This window comes from Lutra lutra, chromosome 7, assembly GCF_902655055.1.
Source record: "Lutra lutra chromosome 7, mLutLut1.2, whole genome shotgun sequence".
Taxonomy (NCBI): domain Eukaryota; kingdom Metazoa; phylum Chordata; class Mammalia; order Carnivora; family Mustelidae; genus Lutra; species Lutra lutra.
Window position 1 is genome coordinate 5,608,884 of NC_062284.1, and position 18,569 is coordinate 5,627,452.

Below are 18,569 nucleotides of genomic sequence, written 5' to 3' on the forward strand. Positions count from 1 at the left end.
TAACTCGTTTCAGAATAATTTGTTTCCCATTTTCCCCTGCAGTTAACACTGCTGAGATGTACTTTTTTTTTTTTCCCTTAAGATTTTATTTATTTATTTGTCAGAGGGAGAGAGCACAAGCAGGGGGAGTGGCAGGCAGGCAGAGGGAGAGAGAGAAGCAGGCTGGGCGGGGAGCCTGATACGAGACTTGATCCCCACCTGAGCTGAAGGCAGATGGTTAAGGGACTGAACCACCTAGGGTCCCTGAGATGCACATTCCTGAGGCTTTTCACAGGTCCACAATCTTTTTATTATAAATTTTAACAGTGGAAACGCTGGGCCTAATGTTCTATATATTTTAAAAGCTTTTGATGCCCACTGCCAGTCCTCTGGACAGGGGATTCCAACGTGTAGCTCCAGCTGCAATAAGGGACGTGGCTCCCCCTCGCCCCCACTAAGTTATTAGAAGAAGAAACACAATCTACCACTTGGGATCGCCCCATGGATTGCACTGAGGAGTCCTTAATCCCCCACTCACTACCGACCACGGAAAAACGAAAATGAACTAAACGTTCCCCTTCGCAGACAGTGGCTAGATGAGCCGGCACCTGCACACTGCGAACCGTCCTGCAAGTGTGACGGGGAAAGCAGGACTTGCACGTTTTCGCGCGGGCGGCGGGACGGGGAAGCTCTCGCCGCCCGGTCGCCTGGGAGCGCGGCTGCTTTTGGCAGCTTCAGCGTCGGGCATCTGCTTTTCCGACGTGCTCCGCCCGGGGACTCCGCGGCAAGCGTTCCGTCCGGGCGAGCGGCGGAGGTCCCGGTTCGCGCGCTGGCCAGGCCAGGACTGGCAAGCCGACGCCGGCCAAACTGACGCCCCGGCCGGGCCCCAGCCCTCCGCCGACCCTGCAGTGCGGGGAAGCCGGACTCTTCGCGCTCGGACCCTTGAGCGCGGTGACACGTTTCCGCGGGCCTCGCTCCGCGGCGCACCCAGCGGAAGTGGCCGTGTTGTGACGGAAGGAGATGCTTTGTGGAAGCTGCCGGCGCTGAAGAAACGTGGCCGGCGAAGATGATTCAAGCGATTCTGGTTTTCAACAACCACGGGAAGCCGCGGCTGGTCCGCTTCTACCAGCGTTTCGTGAGTGCGGCCCAACTTCGTCACGTCCCTTCGGAGCGCCCGCGCTCCGCCTTCCCTCCCTTCGGCGACTCCGGCCGGTCGACCACCTCGGGCTCCTCCCACCTGGAGTGACCCTCACCCTCTTGACCCTCCTTGCGGGACCCGGACGGCTGTCGGGCCATCTGTCCCACCCCGCGCTCCCTCACTGGCTCCTCCACCCCTGCATCTCTCTGCCGTTTGGTGACACCACCCCTTGGGTCTCAGGGCTCGCTGAATGACGGTGGGGGTGTGCCCCACTGAACACGCGACTGGGTGAAGTCCCTTTAATCTGTCGGTCCTTAAGCGCGGTTGTACGAGTAGGAAGACACAGGCCACCTTAGGAAAGTTCTTGCTTCCGCCAGGAGATCTGCAGAAGCGCTTCCTTGGGCTTATTTTGCTTCAGTGCTGGCTGGGACTGCCCAGGGACTGGATGCCCCTTCCTCCCGTAGAGTTGAACAAAGTCAGCTTAAGAGTGGGAAGTGTTGAGAAATTACAAATGCTGCCGCGCGAGGGCTCAGTAAATGACAACGTGAATTTTGAGTTTTCCCAGAAACTCCTCTGGGAAAGCACAAACGTCATGATTTGCCTCCTGCCCTCCAGGGGTGTATTTCTTCGTGGCAACGTTTCCAAATGTTACAGACATAATTGGTGAAACGAAGGAGGGTAAAGAGTCAGAAAACTCCTGTTCGGGCCTCAGCTCACTTTTTTTTTTAACCCCGTGTCTGTGGACCCTGTGTTTTTCTCTTTCTCCCCCTCTCTTTATTTCGGTCAAATAGATAGGAACAAAATAATTTTACCTTTTTCGTAGAATTTTTTAAGCTAGATTACACTTTATTAAATAATTATTTTGAGATAAAACTATTAACGTTCAATACAACGATTCAGTTTGTGTATGCATTTGTGTGTGTGAATTTTTCTGTTTTTAGGTGGTATTGAGAAATAAATCACATACATATAGTTCACCTATTTAATGTATACAGTTCGGTGGATTTCAGTACGTTCACAAAGTTGTGGAACGGACCCCATGGTCAATTTTAGGACATTTCCATTTCCCCAAAAAGAAGCCCCTACCCATTAGGAATCATTCCCTACTTCCTCCCAACTCCCTCAGCCCTAGGCAACCACTAGTCAACTTTCTGTCTCTTTAAATTTGCCTATTCTGGACATTTCATATAAAGGGTATTCAGTATGTGGTATGTGGTCTTTTATGACTGGCTTCTTTCACTTAATATCTTTTTAAGGTTAATCCAGCTAGTAGCATGTATTAATTTGTCATTCCTCTTTGTTGCCAAGTTATATTCCGTTGTATGGATAGACCACATTTTGACTGCCTATCCGTTGCTTCTCCCTGTGGCTCTCGTGGGTAATGTTGCTGTGGACATTTGTGTACATGTTTTTATGTGCCCGTATGTTTTCATTTCTCTAGGTTATAAACCTAGGAGTAGAATTGCTGGGTTATCTGGTAACTTTATGGTGAACATTTTGAGGAATTGCCCAGCTGTTTTCCAAAGTGGCTGCACTGTTTTACATTCCCATCAGTAATGTATATGGGTTTCAATTTCTCTATCTCCCTATCGGCATTTGTTACTTTTTTTTTTTTAAGATTTTATTTATTTATTTGACAGAGAAAAAGAGATCACAAGTAGGCAGAGAGGCAGGCAGAGAGAGAGGGGAAAGCAGGCTCCCTGCTGAGCAGAGAGCCCGATGTGGGGCTCGATCCCAGGACCCTGGGATCATGACCTGAGCCGAAGGCAGAGGCTTTAACCCACTGAGCCACCTAGACGCCCCTTGTTACTATCTTTTTTTTTTTTTTTTTTAAGATTTTATTTATTTGACAGAGATCACAGTAGGCAGAGAGGCAGACAGGGGTGGCAGGAAGGAGGCTCCCTGCCGAGCAGAGAGCCTGATGCAGGGCTCCGTCCCAGGACCCTGGGAACATGACCTGAGCTGAAGGCAGAGGCTTTAACCCACTGAGCCACCCAGGCGCCCCGTTACTATCTTTTTGATAAGAAACTTTAATGGGTATCACGTGGATGCTCATTATGGTTTCAGTTTCCATTTCCCCAATGACTAATGACATTAAGCATCTTTGCATGTCCTTATTGGCCATTTGTAAACCTTCTTTGGAGAACATGGGATTTTTATAAGAACCACATTAGCTTATGAGTGAAAGTTACCTTGAAAACTTAAGAGAACTAAAAGATATGAGGGATTGCTAATGTCATTGAGGCATGTAAGCAAGTAGTAGTTCACCTTTATGTTGAAATTAGAAATTAGGGGTGCCTTCCGGCTCAGGTCGTGATCCTGAGTCCTGAGATAGAGTCCCGCCTTTGGCTCCCGGCTCAGTGGGGAGTCTGCTTCTCCCTCCACCCCTCACCCTGCTAGTGCTTGCTCTCTCTTAAATAAATAAATAAAATCTTTAAAAAAATTTTTTTAAATTAAAAAAAGAAATTAGCTTCACTGTTTCATTACCACATCCCCTGACTGCTGCCACCTCTCCCTAGGGTCAGAGAAAAGGAGTTTAGTTTGAAAGATGTTTTTATCAGGTTAAAAAAGTGCTGATACCTAGCATGTTTTATATTTCCAAGTACACAGAGTTAATCCTTTACAGCATCCTGGCATCAGTGAGCTAGCTTTGTGACTAAATGGAAACCAGGAAAATAGTGACTGATTGACTCAGACTTACAATGGCTAGTGATTAGCAGGTTTTCTTTTTTCTTTTTTTAAGGTTTTATTTACTTATTTTATAGGGATAGCGAGAATACAACCGGGGGAGTGGCAGGCAGAGGGAGAACCAGGCTCCGGATCAGGGACCACCACTACGGGACTCGATCCCAGGACTGTAGAATCATGACCTGAGCTGAAGGCAGATGCTGAGCCAGCTGAGCCACCCAGGCACCTCTTCGGTAGTGTTCAGTAAACACTGAGGAGCCACTGTTTATCCACGTTGAGTCAAAGTCATGAAAAATAATTTCTCCACAATGACATTTTCCCTGGTTTTTTTTGGTTGTTTTTTTTGTTTTGTTTTTCTTTAAATAACCATTTCAAACTTTAATTCAATGGTTTTAGAAAGAAGGGATTAACATTACTTGAATCTATTTTCTGACTCTTAGGGCAAATCCAATCTGAAGGTTTCCTTAAGCCTTGCTACTCAAAGTAGGATTCCCCAGACCAGCAGCATTGGTATCACTGGGAAGCTTGTTAGAAGTGCAGTCTCAGGACACACCCCAAACCTACTAAATCAGAACCTGTATTTTAATAACATTCCCAGGTGATCCATTGCACATTGAGATGTGAGAGCATTGGTCTAGAGCTTTCAGTTACTTTTGTGTTAATGATCAGTTTCTTCCTCCTATCATCCTCCTCTCTCTTTTTTTTAAGATTTATTTATTTATTTATTTATTTGAGAGAGTGTGGGGGAGGTGCAGAGAGAATCTGAGGCCAACTTCTGGCTGGGCACACAGCTCGTGGCGGGGCTCAATCCCATGACCCCAAGATCATACCCTGAGCTGAAAGTAAGAGTCAGAGGCTTAACTGACTGAGCCACCCAGGTGCCCCCCATCATCCTTTTTTTTTTTTTTTTTTTTGGTTAACCATACTTATTATGAACCTCCTCTGTAAACAGAAATCCGTGTGAGTCATCAAGAGGTGTCATTACAGTTGAGCTTTCTCCTGTATGGTAGTGAAAAAAAAAAAGTATAACTGTTCAAAATTCTAATCTGTAAATAGAACTTTTTCTGTCAGTAATACTTCATTGGTGAGTAACTCCCCATCTTCAATGTAATACCATATTACCAGTACAGAAGACGGAAAATTCAGCTTTTAAAAACATGATTACATAGTTAAATCTTGCCCTCCTTGAAGGGTTAGACCCATTGATATTTGTTATTTACCTTGGCGTAGATATTTTCTAGGGGAAGGCAAAATATTCCAGGACTGGGCCTTCTAGTTATTCTTTGACCTTTTATGAGAGTTTATCAGTTCTCCTTTACTTGGTTTTTATTTTTATTTTATTATTTTTTTAAGATTTTATTTATTTATTTGACAGAGAGAGATCACAAGTAGACAGGCAGGCAGAGAGAGAGAGAGAGAGGGAAGCAGGCTCCCTGCTGAGCAGAGAGCCCGACGCGGGACTCGATCCCAGGACCCTGAGATCATGACCTGAGCCGAAGGCAGTGGCTTAACCCACTGAGCCACCCAGGTGCCCGGTTTTTATTTTTTTAAGATTTTATTGATTCAGGGGCGCCTGGGTAGCTCAGTCAGTTGTATCTGCCTTTGAGCTCGGGTCATGATCCCAGGGTCCTGGGATGAGTCCCACATCAGGCTCCTTGATCAGTGGGGAGTCTGCTTCTCTCTCTGCCCCTCCCCTCAACTTATTTTCTCTCTCTCTCTTTCTCAAAATCTTAAAGATTTAATGTATTTGAGAGAGTGTATGCAAGTGGGGGAAGGGGTTGAAGGAGAGAGAATCTCAAGCAGAGCCCATTGTGGGGCTCGATTTCATGACCCCGAGATCATGAGCTGAAACCAAGAGTCATGCCAAACCGACTGCACCACTCAGGCACCCCACTCCTTTCCTTAGTTGTTAACCATAAGGAAGTATGGGCTTACCTATCAAGACAGTAATGGTTAGTGACTTGATGTCCAGGTAAATATACCCTAGCTTAATTCCTGTAACTGAGTCTTATCCATTTTCCATAGATTCCCCTTTTATTTTTCCTTTACTTATCACTTTTATTTTTTCTGGAAACCAGTACCAAATGTTCAGATCTTTCCTGCTTGGAAGCACTTCTCTCCCTGTTCATCCCCGCTGGTGGAATGTAATTTGTCAGACTGCCTCCCCCTGCTACTGATTCACTTTTATTTCTTTTATTCCATAGCCAGAAGAAATTCAACAGCAGATTGTTCGAGAGACCTTCCATCTAGTTCTCAAGCGAGATGACAACATCTGTAACTTCTTGGAAGGTGGAAGGTAAATGATGCGCTTCAGCTTTCTGCCTGTGTATCCACTGCTGGGTGCCCTTCATCCCTGTTGCCTCTTGAGGTAGTACTCAAGTGTCAGGTGGGTACCTGAGCTGCTGAGGAAGAGACCCAATTCTGTTTTGGAAGCTCTTGAATGGTTGTGCTTCAGATATTACTCATTTAGGTGTTTGGTTCCTGGGAGGATGGCAGGAGAAAAGGTGAGCTAAAGTGCTTTAGGCACCTCTGCCACACTCGGTTGCTGTTCCCCTGGTAGAAGTGGCCTGTTGTTTGGCCTGGCCTCCCCTTTCTGTTGCATACCGTTCTCATTCTTTGGCATAAGGTTTCTCTTGGATATGTTTAAGACACAGCCATGTAAGTGTTTCCCATCTTCTGCAGTTTGATCGGTGGCTCCGACTACAAGCTGATCTACCGGCACTATGCCACACTCTACTTCGTGTTCTGTGTGGATTCATCAGAGAGCGAACTTGGAATCTTGGACCTCATCCAGGTATGTGTAGTCCGCTAACGATGGCGGCCACCAAAGAGAGTTTGCATTGGATTTTTGAGTCACTGTCCTATAGATCTTTTTGTCAGTCTTCTTAATGATACTGGTGAGAGTTGCCAGATGTCCACCATATGGTGCTCTAAGAAAGCTCCTAGCAACCCGTAAAAACTCCTGGAGCTTTTGGACTCAATGGTTTCTACCCAGCCCTCTGTCTGCCCTTGGTTTTCACGTATGATTCTGATACCAGTTCTGATGTGTATGCTTCCCCCTCCACCACCACCACCTAGCAGTTAACTCAGTTCTCTGTGGGCAGTGACCCACAAATTTAACTCAGTCCTGACACTATCTACCTGAAGATAAACACCAATCACAAATCCGGGTTGGTGTCACCTGTGCTTCCAAGTGACTGGCTATGGATCAGAGGTTCCCATGACTTCCTCTTTGGGTTTAATTTGCTAGAGTGGTTCACAGAACTCTTTAGAAGAACATGGTACTTACTGGATTACCTGCTTACTCTAAAAGGATGGAAGAGATTTATAGGACAAAGAATAAGGAAAGGGCTTCCATGCCCTTTCTAGTCAGGCCACTCTCCAAAGTCCACCAACATGGAAGCTCTCCAAATACTGACTTGTTGGGTTTTTCTGGAGATCAGGGGTAAGACTGAAAGTTCCAGTCCTCCAGTCGCATGGTTGGTTCCCCTAGCAACCAGCCCTCATCTTTAGGTGCCTTCTAAAAGTCACCTTATTAACATAAACAGGTCACCTTTATCATTTACGAAATTCCAAATTCCTTTATCACTTAGGAGCTCTATGCCAGAAACAGGGATGAATACCAAATATTTTCTTATTATAAATTATAGTATCATACCATGTTTTGAAATTTTTTTCAACTGTTAAACCAAGTGACATTTAAGAATTCATACTTTTTATTTTCACTTGTAATTCTAGCCTAAGACAGAGACTTAATGTTTTAGTTAGTCTGTGCAATCTTAACATAGGTAAACCTGATTTTTTTTTTTAGGATTTTTGTAAATTAGAATAGATTACAGATCGATCAGTTGATTTTTTTTTTTTAAAGATTTTTTTTTTTAAGATTTTATTTATTTGTCAGAGAGAGAGAGAGAGAGAGCGAGCACAGGCAGACAGAGTGGCAGGCAGAGGCAGAGGGAGAAGCAGGCTCCCCACAGAACAAGGAGCCTGATGTGGGACTCGATCCCAGGACGCTGGGATCATGACCTGAGCCGAAGGCAGCGGCTTAACCAACTGAGCCACCCAGGCGTCCCAAGATTTTATTTATTTATTTGACAGAGATCATAAGTAGGTAGAGGCAAGCAGAGAGGGAGGAGGAAGCAGGCTCCCTGCTGAGCAGAGAGCCCAATGCGAGGCTCAATCCCAGGACCCTGAGATCATGACCTTAGCTGAAGGCAGAGGCTTTAACCCACTGAGCCACCCAGGTGCCCCTGATTGATTATTTTTAAAAAGATTTTTATTTATCCATTTGAGAGAGAGAGTGTGTGTGGAGAGAGAGAGCACCAGCCAGGGCTGGGGGTTCGAGGGAGGCAGAGGGAGAAGCAGGTTCCCCACTAAGTAGGGAACTTGACGCAGGGCCCCATTCTAGGACACCGGGTCCATGACCTGACCCAAAGGCAGACGCTTAACTGACTGAGCCACCCAGGTGTCCTGTGGGTTACAGATTCTTTTCATCCTCTTTAGGAAAACTGAGCTGTGTAGGGACTTTAACTTGGGAACCGTTAATTTAGTATAATTCTGTTATTCTAGATTTTTTTCCTAGAAATAACTGCTGAATCCAACATGGGGCTCAAACTCAGCCTTGAGAGTGAGAGTTGCATGCTCTACCGACTGAGCCAGCCACTGGCCCTAATTCCATCACTTTATATGTGAAATTTTAGGTACGCTTTCTTTAAGTGACTTGAATAAAGCACTGAAATAGAAGCTTGCATTAAAACCTAATTAACAATTACAGAAAACTCTCTGGCTACAAATGTAAATTTTACATTCAGAAAATGATTTAAGATGATTAATTTAAAAACTCCTACATTATATTCACGTATTGTACATAACAGTATAAATTATCTAAGAAAAATTGTCTCTAAGATAAGATTTAAAAAGCTTTCTTTGATTATGCTGAGTGAAATAAGTCAAGCAGAGAGAGTCAATTATCATATGGTTTCACTTATTTGTCGAGCATAACAAATAGCATGGAGGACAAGGGGAGATGGAGAGGAGAAGGGAGTTGAGGGAAATTGGAAGGGGAGGTGAACCATGAGAGACTATGGACTCTGAAAAACGATCTGAGAATTTTGAAGGGGTGGGGGGTGGGAGGTTGGGGGCACCAGGTGGTGGGTATTGTAGAGGGCACGGATTGCATGGAGCACTGGGTGTGGTGCAAAAATAATGAATACTGTTATGATGAAAAAAAAAAATTAAAAAAAAAAAAAAAAAAAGCTTTCTTAAAACACCGGAGTCAGATTGGACATTAAGAGTCAATGCACATAACAGAAACAGCTTAAGATCTAGAATCAGAAAACGTACATTTGAGTCATGCATCTACCGTCTGAATTTAGAAGTAATAGATTATAGAATTCAATTGTGACATTGTATTTTATAGTATGGTAAACTATAGAATGCTATAAAAATGGGCATATAATAAGTATTTTAGGAAAAAAAGGAAATAGTGATAATGTAGTTTAAAAATTGAGATGCAGTTATTGGAGGAAATGCACTTCAAGTATCTATATTGGCAAGATAAAAAGAAATTAACCCTACAATGTAATGGACATTTATTAAATAGTAGGCATTGGATTTGGGAAGATGGATAAAATGTGGAAATAACAGGAACTAAGGGGTTTGATCCTTGAAAAGAGCGAAATCAATAAATAGTTGGCCTAATATATTGAGGGTATAAGTCAGAAAACAACCTGTTTTTAGAAGATGATATACATAGTTGTATTCCTAATGTATTTGAAATAGCGGACTTCAAAATGTAAATACCCAAGTTAGTTCAACAACAAGGCACTTAATCCAGTATCAGGATGAAATTCGAAAGGGTTTAAAAAAAAAAAAAAAAAAACCTGACTCGGGACGCCTGGGTGGCTCAGTTGGTTGGACGACTGCCTTCGGCTCAGGGCATGATCCTGGGAGTCCCAGGATCGAGTCCCGCATCGGGCTCCCAGCTCCATGGGGAGTCTGCTTCTCTCTCTGACCTTCTCCTTGCTCATGCTCTCTCTCACTGCCTCTCTCTCAAATAAATAAAATCTTTAAAAAAAAAAAAAACCTGACTCCGTGATAGATTCAGTAGAATTTTTAAGTGTTGAAGTAAAATAAAACCTCTTATTGCATAAGATATTTTTTTGTTTATTTTTTTTTAATGAACCTAGATTTTGGGCCACCTGGGTGGCTCAGTTGTTAGGTGTCTGCCTTTGGCTCAGGTCATGATCCCAGGGTCCTGGGATTGGGCCTCACATCAGCTCCCTGTTCCGCGGGAAGTCTGCTTCTCCCTCTCCTACTCCCCCTGCTTGTGTTCAATCTCTTGCTGTGTCTCTCTCTGTCAAATAAATAATACCTTAAAAAAAAATTTTTTTTCAATCCTAGATTTTAAAACTTTTTTTTTTTTTAAGATTTTATTTATTTATTTGAGAGAGAGAAAGAGAGCACTGAGTTGGTGGGGGGAGGGTCAGAGGGAGAAGCTCTGCTGAGCAGGGAGCCCAGTATGAGACTTGATCCCAGAACACCAGGATCACGACCTGAGCTGAAGGCAGTCGCTTAACCACCTGAGCCACCCAGAGCGCCGCGTAAGGTATTTCTTAAACTAAGAATTTAAAAAATCACACTATTTAAGTGTATTTTACTGTGTAAATTGTTAGTAATCCAAAAGCCTCTCAAAAGAAATGTTACTCGAAATAGCATATTAGTCTTGGTACAGAATTATTAAAGAAGATCTTAGCCAATAATCACTTGTAGCAAGAAGTCAGAAGACCTGGCTCTTGTTTCTATCTGTCCTAATAATAAGCAATGTGGTCTTAAATCATTTTATGCTTTTTTTGGCTTAAGGGTTCTTGTTTTATGTTTCGGCTCTTCTCTGTGTTTGTGTGTATCAGTTTATAAGTTTACAAGTTGATCGCTTCTCGGCCTTTTGGCTAAGATCAAGTGTACAAGTTTACAAGTTCTTTTCTAGCTCTGAAATTTCTCTTTCAGGAATACTTCATACTAGAAGAAATAGTCATTGTGTCCAAATTGTCTTTATTCTAAGGATGCAAGTTAATTTAATAAAGGAAAGTTCTTCGACTCTATTACAGCAGTAAGAAAGATAGTGGAGACTGATAGAGTTGTATCAGAGAGAAATGATTATCCAGATTATATTCCCAAAATGCTCTTGAATTGGAATAGGAAGCATTTTTGTTTGATTTTTAGTGCACATTTATTTATTTATCGTAAACTATTGTTGAAGAGATAACACATACACGTGGTTCAAAATTTAAAAGGCAAACCAAGAGTATATAGTGAAGAGTATTTTTCTCCTTCTTTTCTCCAGTACGTAGTTTATTTTTCTCGGAGCAGCAAATTTCAGTTTTATTTTTTTACCCCCAATATTTTATTTATTTATTTATTTTTATAGAAACCCTTTTATTTTTTTAAAAAAGATTTTATTTATTTATTTTGTGAGAGAGTATGTGAGCAAGGGGAGGGGCTGGGAGGTAGATAGAGAAAAATCCCAAGCAGACTCCTTGCTGAGCACAGAACCCATTGCGGGGCTTAATCTCACAACCCTGAGATCAGGACCTGAGCTGAAACCAAGAGCTGGCTGCTTAATTGACTGAGCCATCCAGTTGCCACTTTATTTCCTTCTTTATTTATTTTAGGTAAACTCTGCATCCTGAACCCATTGAGCTCAAACTTATCCTGGAACCAAGAGTCACACACTCTACTAACTGAGCCAGCCAGGCACGCCAGCAAATTTTAGTTTTAACCAAGAGCCAGTGTTACCTCAGGAGAGAAATTTACAGGCATTCATGAAAACAAGGATCTCTCTTATTGTTTACTCTAATTTGAGTAAGCATTTGTAATGAATGATAAAAAAAGAAAGGAACAAGTTGCATGGTAAAGGAAGAGAGAACTAAGTTTCACTATAGGATGGCCTGATTATATATCTAGAAAACCTGGGAAAAACAGCAAGCCTTATAATAAGAAGTAATGAATGATATGAGCAAAATGGCAAAATATGAGATGAATCCATCAAAATTGAGTTTTTCATTTCTGTGAAAATACTTAGAAAAACCGTAATTTAAAAAAACCCTCACAGTAGTGACAAAGGATATTGAGTGTTTGGCAATTAACTTAGTATGGAATACTTGACAATTCCAATAGAATTATGAAATCTTAAAGGAAAAAACAAAGGAATAGTTCAAATAAATGGAGCTACAAGTGCTTTCCTTGTTGGGAAAAGTCAACCAAAGATAATAGAGTAATTAACAAATTAAGTGGGAAACCAGTTATAATTCCATCAGGAAATGTTACAGAACTTGTTGAAGGGAAAATTTATCAAGAAAAATGAATGACCAAGAAATGCAAAAGTATGTTTTGAGGAAAAAAGCTCAGTTAACGGGGGATTGGCTTTCCTAGGCTTGCAGAGGAAATTATTACCTACCTAGGAAATCCAAAGCAATCACTGTGAAACAGTTAGAGCTAATAATAGAGTTCAGTACTGGGACACGTCTAATAAGCTTAAAAGTCAATAGCTTTCCCTTAGCAATAATAAGTTAGGAAATACAATATTTAAAGGGACCCACTCATAAAAGCAAAATGGTCCATAAGATATCAAGGAATAAATGTAAAAATTATGCAAGATATATATGAAGAAAACTTCCAAACTCTACTGAAAATATGAAAAAAGCAAAATAAATGGATAAAACATACCCTTTTCCTGTTGAGAAAGCTCATTACAATGTCTTTACTTTCAGATTCTAAATTTACTGAAAACCCAATCAGAATCCCTATAAGATTGTTTTTAAAATTATATTCAGGGGCGCCTGGGTGGCTCAGTCGGTTAAGGGTCCGCCTTCAGCTCAGATCATGATCTCAGGGTCCTAGAATCCAGCCCCACATCGGGCTCCCTGCTCTGCAGGGACACTGCTTCTCTTTCTGCTTTACCCCTCCTCCCCGCTTGTGCTTTCTCTCTCTGCATTCTCTCAAATAAATAAAAATCTTTAATAATAATTTTTTAAAAATTGTATTTATTGTGAAACATGTATATACCCCCCAAATCTGCTAAACATGTCAATATAGTTTCAAGGATGCTAGCAAAATGAAGCTATCACTCAGATTAAGGAACAGTACATTACTAGTTCCATAAAGCTTGTATATACTATTCCTTACTTCCATCCACTCATTCATTGCATCCCTCTTCAGACTTTTGTGTTGGTCATTCCTTTGCTTCTCTTTATTGTTACCATGTGATGTATATTCCCTAACTGGTATTTATCTTAGTTTGGAATATCTAAGTGGCAAGCACAAAAATTAGCTGTGTAAGGAAAGGGTAATTTGCCACTTTTATAGGATTTATGTATTTATTTGACAGAGAGAGATCACAAGTAGGCAGAGAGGCAGGCAGAGAGAGAGGAGGAAGCAGGCTCCCTGCCAAGCAGAGAGCCTGATGCAGGACTCGATCCCAGGACCCTGAGATCATGACCTGAGCCAAAGGAGAGGCTTAGCCCAGTGAGCCACTAAGGCACCCCGTAACTTGCCACTTTTAGATGAAGGCTCCCAAACAGAAGATGAGCTGAGCACAGTGCGTCGGTCATGGTCTGGCTACAGCATCCCTGAGGGTATATACCTGAGCTCCTTCTGGGGCTATCCAAGGGCAAGGTCGTGTGAGTGCGCTGGAGAAACAGCTCCCCATAGGTGGGACATCGGGTTCTGGCTGTCTGGCAGAAACATGGTCAGGACAAATGGGCTCCTCCCCACTTTCTTTCTCAGCTTGTCCTGACCGTATCCCTGGTTTTCAAGAGTAAGTCAGCACACATTTCAGTGGGAGTATCCTTGGCTAATCCAGGCAACAGAGCGGTAGAAGAGATAATAGATTGTTTCCATCTTTAGCGGTAGAAGAGATAAGATTTTTTCCATTTTCCTTTTTTTTTTTTTTAAAGATTTTATTTATTTATTTGACAGAGAGAGAGACCACAAGTAGGCAGAGAGGCAGGCAAAGAGAGAGAGGGAAGCAGGCTCCCTGCTGAGCAGAGAGCCCGATGCGGGGCTTGATCCCAGGACCCTGAGATCACGACCTGAGCCAAAGGCAGAGGCTTAACCCACTGAGCCACCCAGGGGCCCCTAGAATGCTTTTGCTCAAGTTCTTTTCCTCATTAGCTCTTAAGATGACTCTCTTTATCATTCATGACTCGGCTCAAATGTGGATCTTCTGAGACTTTAATGAAGGCCTGTCTGAAGTGACCCCTGTCCCATCATCCTGCTCATTTCCTTCAGGGCACTTAGGACAATAGAAAAGATCTTTTTTATATGCCTTGTTCTTCCCACACCCAGAACATAAGCCTGGTGAGAGCATGACTTGTTGACTGAGGCAGCCCAGGGTAGAATGGTATGTGTCTAGCATGTGGTAGCCACTCACTAAGGTCAGTTGAATAACCATAATTTAGTTTTTGTTTTTACTCATCATTCTGTCCCACTGAGTTGTGTTTCTCTTTCTGCATGAGTTGCACACTGTCTTACTTATTGTTAATGTAGGTTCAGATACTCGGTAAGACCAGTTACTCCCCGTGGGCGCGGTTCTTTTTAAATATATTCTCTGATATTTATAACCGTCTGTTCAGCTGTTACATTCTTGAATAATTTGTAATGGTCCCAAAAGTCTCTGTTGGATTTATGCTTAGAAATGAATTAAAAACCACATTTTCTTCCATTTATTAATTTCTTCTTTCAGATCTTACGTTCGAGTTTCGTCATTGCTTTTTTTTTTTTTCCAAAGAAGGTCTTAATATACATACAAATTTTAGAATTGTTTGTGTTCTAGTTCTGTGAAAATGCTTTTGGTGTTTTGATGAGGATTGCATTAAATGTGTGGATTTCTTTGGGTGGTATGGCCATTTTAACAGTATTTGTTCTCCTGAGAAAACCATTTTTATCACCATGACCACCCAGTTCATCTGCACTGGATTAGGTAGAAAATGGCCAGATAGTCTATAGAACATCTGTATAACATTTCTTTCATGTTTCAAGAGATGAAAATAACTGCAAGAAGTTAAGTATAAAAGTACCCAGGATGACATAAATAATCCATGTATGAAATTTTATCCCACCTGCAGCTTTTATATATTTAAAAATTAGAATTCATGAAATAAAAAATTTTTCTTAGAAAGTTTAATGGAAGGAGGTTTAGCCTGATTACAACAGTAACACCAGTATCACTGATTTGATTTTTATAAAAAATAATTTTCTCCCAGCCTTATTGAGATATAATTGATGAATATAGTGTTGTGCAGGTTTAAAGTGTACAGTCTGTTGTTTTGATACACTTCTATATTGCAAAATGATTACCACTGGGCATTGGCTAACGCCTCTTATTGCATCACGTAGTTACTACTTTTTTTGTAATAAGGATCTTATTTTTCAATAAATTAAAGTCAGCGTGATACCCACGCAAGCTGGAATGCTAGCCCTCTGGTGAACAAGCACCTGACCTCAGAACAAGAAGTCTTTAAAGTCCTGAATCTTAGAAGTGTGATCTTTTTCAAAGTGAATCCATTACGATCTTGGCATTTCATACTAGATTTCCAAATACAGTTGACCCTTGAACTGTGCTAGGTCCACGTATACATGGATATTTTTCAATAAATACAGTGCAGTACTATATATTTTCCTTATGATCTCCTTAATAACATTTTTTCTTTAGCTTACTTTATTGTAATAGTACAGTGTATAATACATATAACATGAAAAATGTGTGTTGATTGTGTTATTGGTAAGGCTTCCAGCTACCAGCTGTAGGCTACTAGTAGTTAAGTTTTGGGGGAGTCAAGTTATAGATGGATTTTGGATTATGTGGGAAGTGGAGTAGGGTCAGCACTCCTAATCCCCATGTTCTAGAGTCAACCTTACTTCTTCCTGTTGCTTAGTCTTGGGACTTCCTTCATCAGCTGAGCTCTCTCCATCTTCGTCTTCACTTACAATATCATTTACTTTTCTAAATTGGATGTTTTGGTTCTTATTTTCAAAATTCAGTTTAACTTCATATTTAAGCAGGCATGGAATCGTCCCCTTCTTTCTTGCCTTGCTAAAGTGCCTTCTTTTTTTCCCTTGTTCAGCAGGTTTCACTGGATTCACAACTGCAGGGTTGTAATAGCGAGATAAGACCATTCTCATCTTTGAAAAATATTAATTTGGGCTAACATCTGAGCCATAGCTGTCTTAGGTGTCAGAGTAGTCCCCCTTAATGCACGGCTTCACTTTCCGTGCTTCAGTTACCAGCTCAGCCACGACTCAGAGGCATGTCCTCCTTCTGACTTATCAGAGGGTCAGTAGTAGCCTGATGCTACATCGCAGTGCGTTCATCACTGACCTCACTTCATCTCACCATCAGGCATGTTATCATCTTGTCATCACAAGAAGGGTGGTACAGAACAGTAAGATATTGAGAGAGAGAGACCACATTATGTAACTTTTAATTATAATATATTGTTATAATTGTTGTAGTTTTATTATTGTTAATCTCTTAGTAGGCCTCATAAACTAAACCATCATAGGTGTGTGCATATAGGACATAGTCTCTACAGGGTTAGATACTACCCATGGTTTTAGCACCCACAGTGGTCTAGGGGTGCACTGCCATGGACAAGGGGAGCTCGCTGCACTGCCTACAGAGCCACAGCATTGAGAACAGAGCCTCCCATACCTGTGGCTAATTCTTGTTTTTGTTTTCAGCAGTTTCCTCTTCTTGCTCTTTTAATTTCCAGCCCCTGCCCTTTCCAGCTTCCTAGCTAAAGCTTTTTGTGCACTCGTTGCTATTTCTGCCTCTGAAGAGAGGTAGACTAGGAGTCTGAGTTAAACTTCTGTTAACTCTTCTTGGTTTTTCCATTGTCTTCTCTGTATCTTGACATCTCCTCCAGCGTTGCTCCTGCTTCTACCCCTATACCTGTTGGTGAGCAGGAACTAGATCTGATCCACAGTGTTTCCCCTGCTTCTGGATCATGGTTTCTTCCTCTCTCTGCTTCTGGATTATGACTTCTTCTGTATCTGTTCCTGGATTGAGACATTTCCACTCCTCGCTTCTACTGTAATGATGCCTTTAACGAGACTTCGGTCTTGAATGACTTCTGCCTCTCAGTGACTTAATTTCTTTGTGTTTGTGTCTGTCCTCACCATTTTCAGATATGTTTAATCTCTCCTTTACTTTATAAGAAGAATGTTCTTTGTCAATATGTTCCTCAAATTTGTATTTCTTAGAGGATTTATTTTTAGATACATATTATTTTGCTCTCTGCGTCTGTAGCTTCTTTATTTTTTTCATACATTAGCATACTCTGCTTCTTCTCTGGCTCCTGCATTTTCTTCCTACATTATGTGACTTTCATGTTCTTTTGATCTTGATCATGATCTCAAATGATGATATCTTGGGGCTCTAGGAGAAACAGATACATCTGACTGCTCTTTTTTTATCTTTATCTGGGGATATCTTTTTTGGAGCTATTCCATCTCATTCTGTTTTACTGGTCTGTTTGAGAATCCAGTTGTTATGGACTAAATTGGGTCCCCTCAAATTTATATGTTGAGGCCTTAACCCCCACTTTGACTATATTTAGAGATGGGTGCTTTTAAGGACGTTATTATGGTTAAATGAGTTTATAAGTGTGGGGCTCTGATCCCAAACAACTTGTGTTCTTATAAGACAGGAAGAGATACTATAGATTTCTCTCTTTCCACGTACACAAACCAAAGAAATTCCCATCACCATCAAAGACACAGCAAGAAGGTGGCTGACTGTGAGCTAGGAGGAGAGCCCTCATCAGAACCAGTCCTGCCAGACCTCGATCTGGGATTACTGGCTTCCAACACTAAGAAAATAAATTTCTGTTGTTTAAGTCACACAACCTGTGCTATTTTGTTATGGCAGCCCAAGACAGCTAATACGCCAATCTTAATTTCATTAACCCTCTTTAGTAAAAACAACCCCTTGGCACAGTGATGCTGAGAAACAACCGTCTCCCTTTCCTTACTATATGCTCTGGGCATCTTACTCCAGAGTCCTGGCTGCTAGAGCAGTGCTTTTAACAATACCAGCCACCCAGAAGCTTCCCACAGACTGAATCCGTTCCCATGAGAGACCTGAGTGGCGCAAAGGGGATTTGCCATTGCTTTTTTAGTTTGTTTTTTACACTTAGCTCAGTAATACCTGTAAGGTATTTTATGTCTGTATTGGGATAGGTAACTACCTTTAATTTTTCCCCTGAAGGAAAGCTGTTTGTCCCAACACTGTCAACCAGTGCATCTTTCCCCCACCAACTCAAAATATCACCTTTGTCAAAAATTGTATTTTCTTGGGGTGCCAGGGTGACTCAGTCAATTAAGCATCTGCCTTGGGCTTAGGTCATGATCTCAGGGTCTCTGGTTGGCAGGGAGTCCTCTTCTCCCTCCCTCTCTCCCTCCGTAATCCCCCCCGCAAATAATTAACAAAAAAAACCTTAAAAAAAATTTGTATTTTCTTGGCATGAGAGGCCCCATGTACAATGAAGTGCCCCCACCTTGTAGGACAGGGAAGAGGAGGGGGCTTGCACGGTAGAGGGAGAGGAAGAGGATCTGGGAATGCCAACCGCTGGAGGCTACACGAATATGGCACTGGGTGTGGGAGCTCTAGGCATGGAGGCAGCCTGGCGACAGTAGGCTGCAGTGACTTTTCCACAGACTGCTATGGCTTTCATGGTTTTGGTCTTCCTAGAGTGCATCTAAAAAT

General features: G+C 42.0%; 1 protein-coding gene and 1 long non-coding RNA gene across 3 annotated transcripts in view; one reads left to right on the forward strand and one right to left on the reverse strand.

The window, feature by feature from the left end:
* Positions 1 to 956: 956 nt before the first annotated feature.
* AP3S2 (adaptor related protein complex 3 subunit sigma 2) overlaps positions 957 to 18,569 on the forward strand; it is a 56,549-nt gene continuing 38,936 nt past the window's right edge. For both annotated transcript variants that reach the window (XM_047738654.1, XM_047738655.1), the window contains exons 1-3: positions 957 to 1,114; positions 6,010 to 6,101; positions 6,488 to 6,599. In XM_047738654.1, coding sequence (XP_047594610.1) covers positions 1,046 to 1,114; positions 6,010 to 6,101; positions 6,488 to 6,599 — 273 coding nt within the window. In that variant the 5' untranslated portion in view covers positions 957 to 1,045. The remainder of the gene's footprint in view (positions 1,115 to 6,009; positions 6,102 to 6,487; positions 6,600 to 18,569) is intronic.
* LOC125105300 (uncharacterized) lies at positions 4,156 to 4,406 on the reverse strand. The gene is made up of 2 exons (XR_007128863.1): positions 4,305 to 4,406; positions 4,156 to 4,268 (listed from the first exon to the last, which is right to left on the reverse strand). It is a non-coding gene; the product is annotated as an uncharacterized LOC125105300 (long non-coding RNA).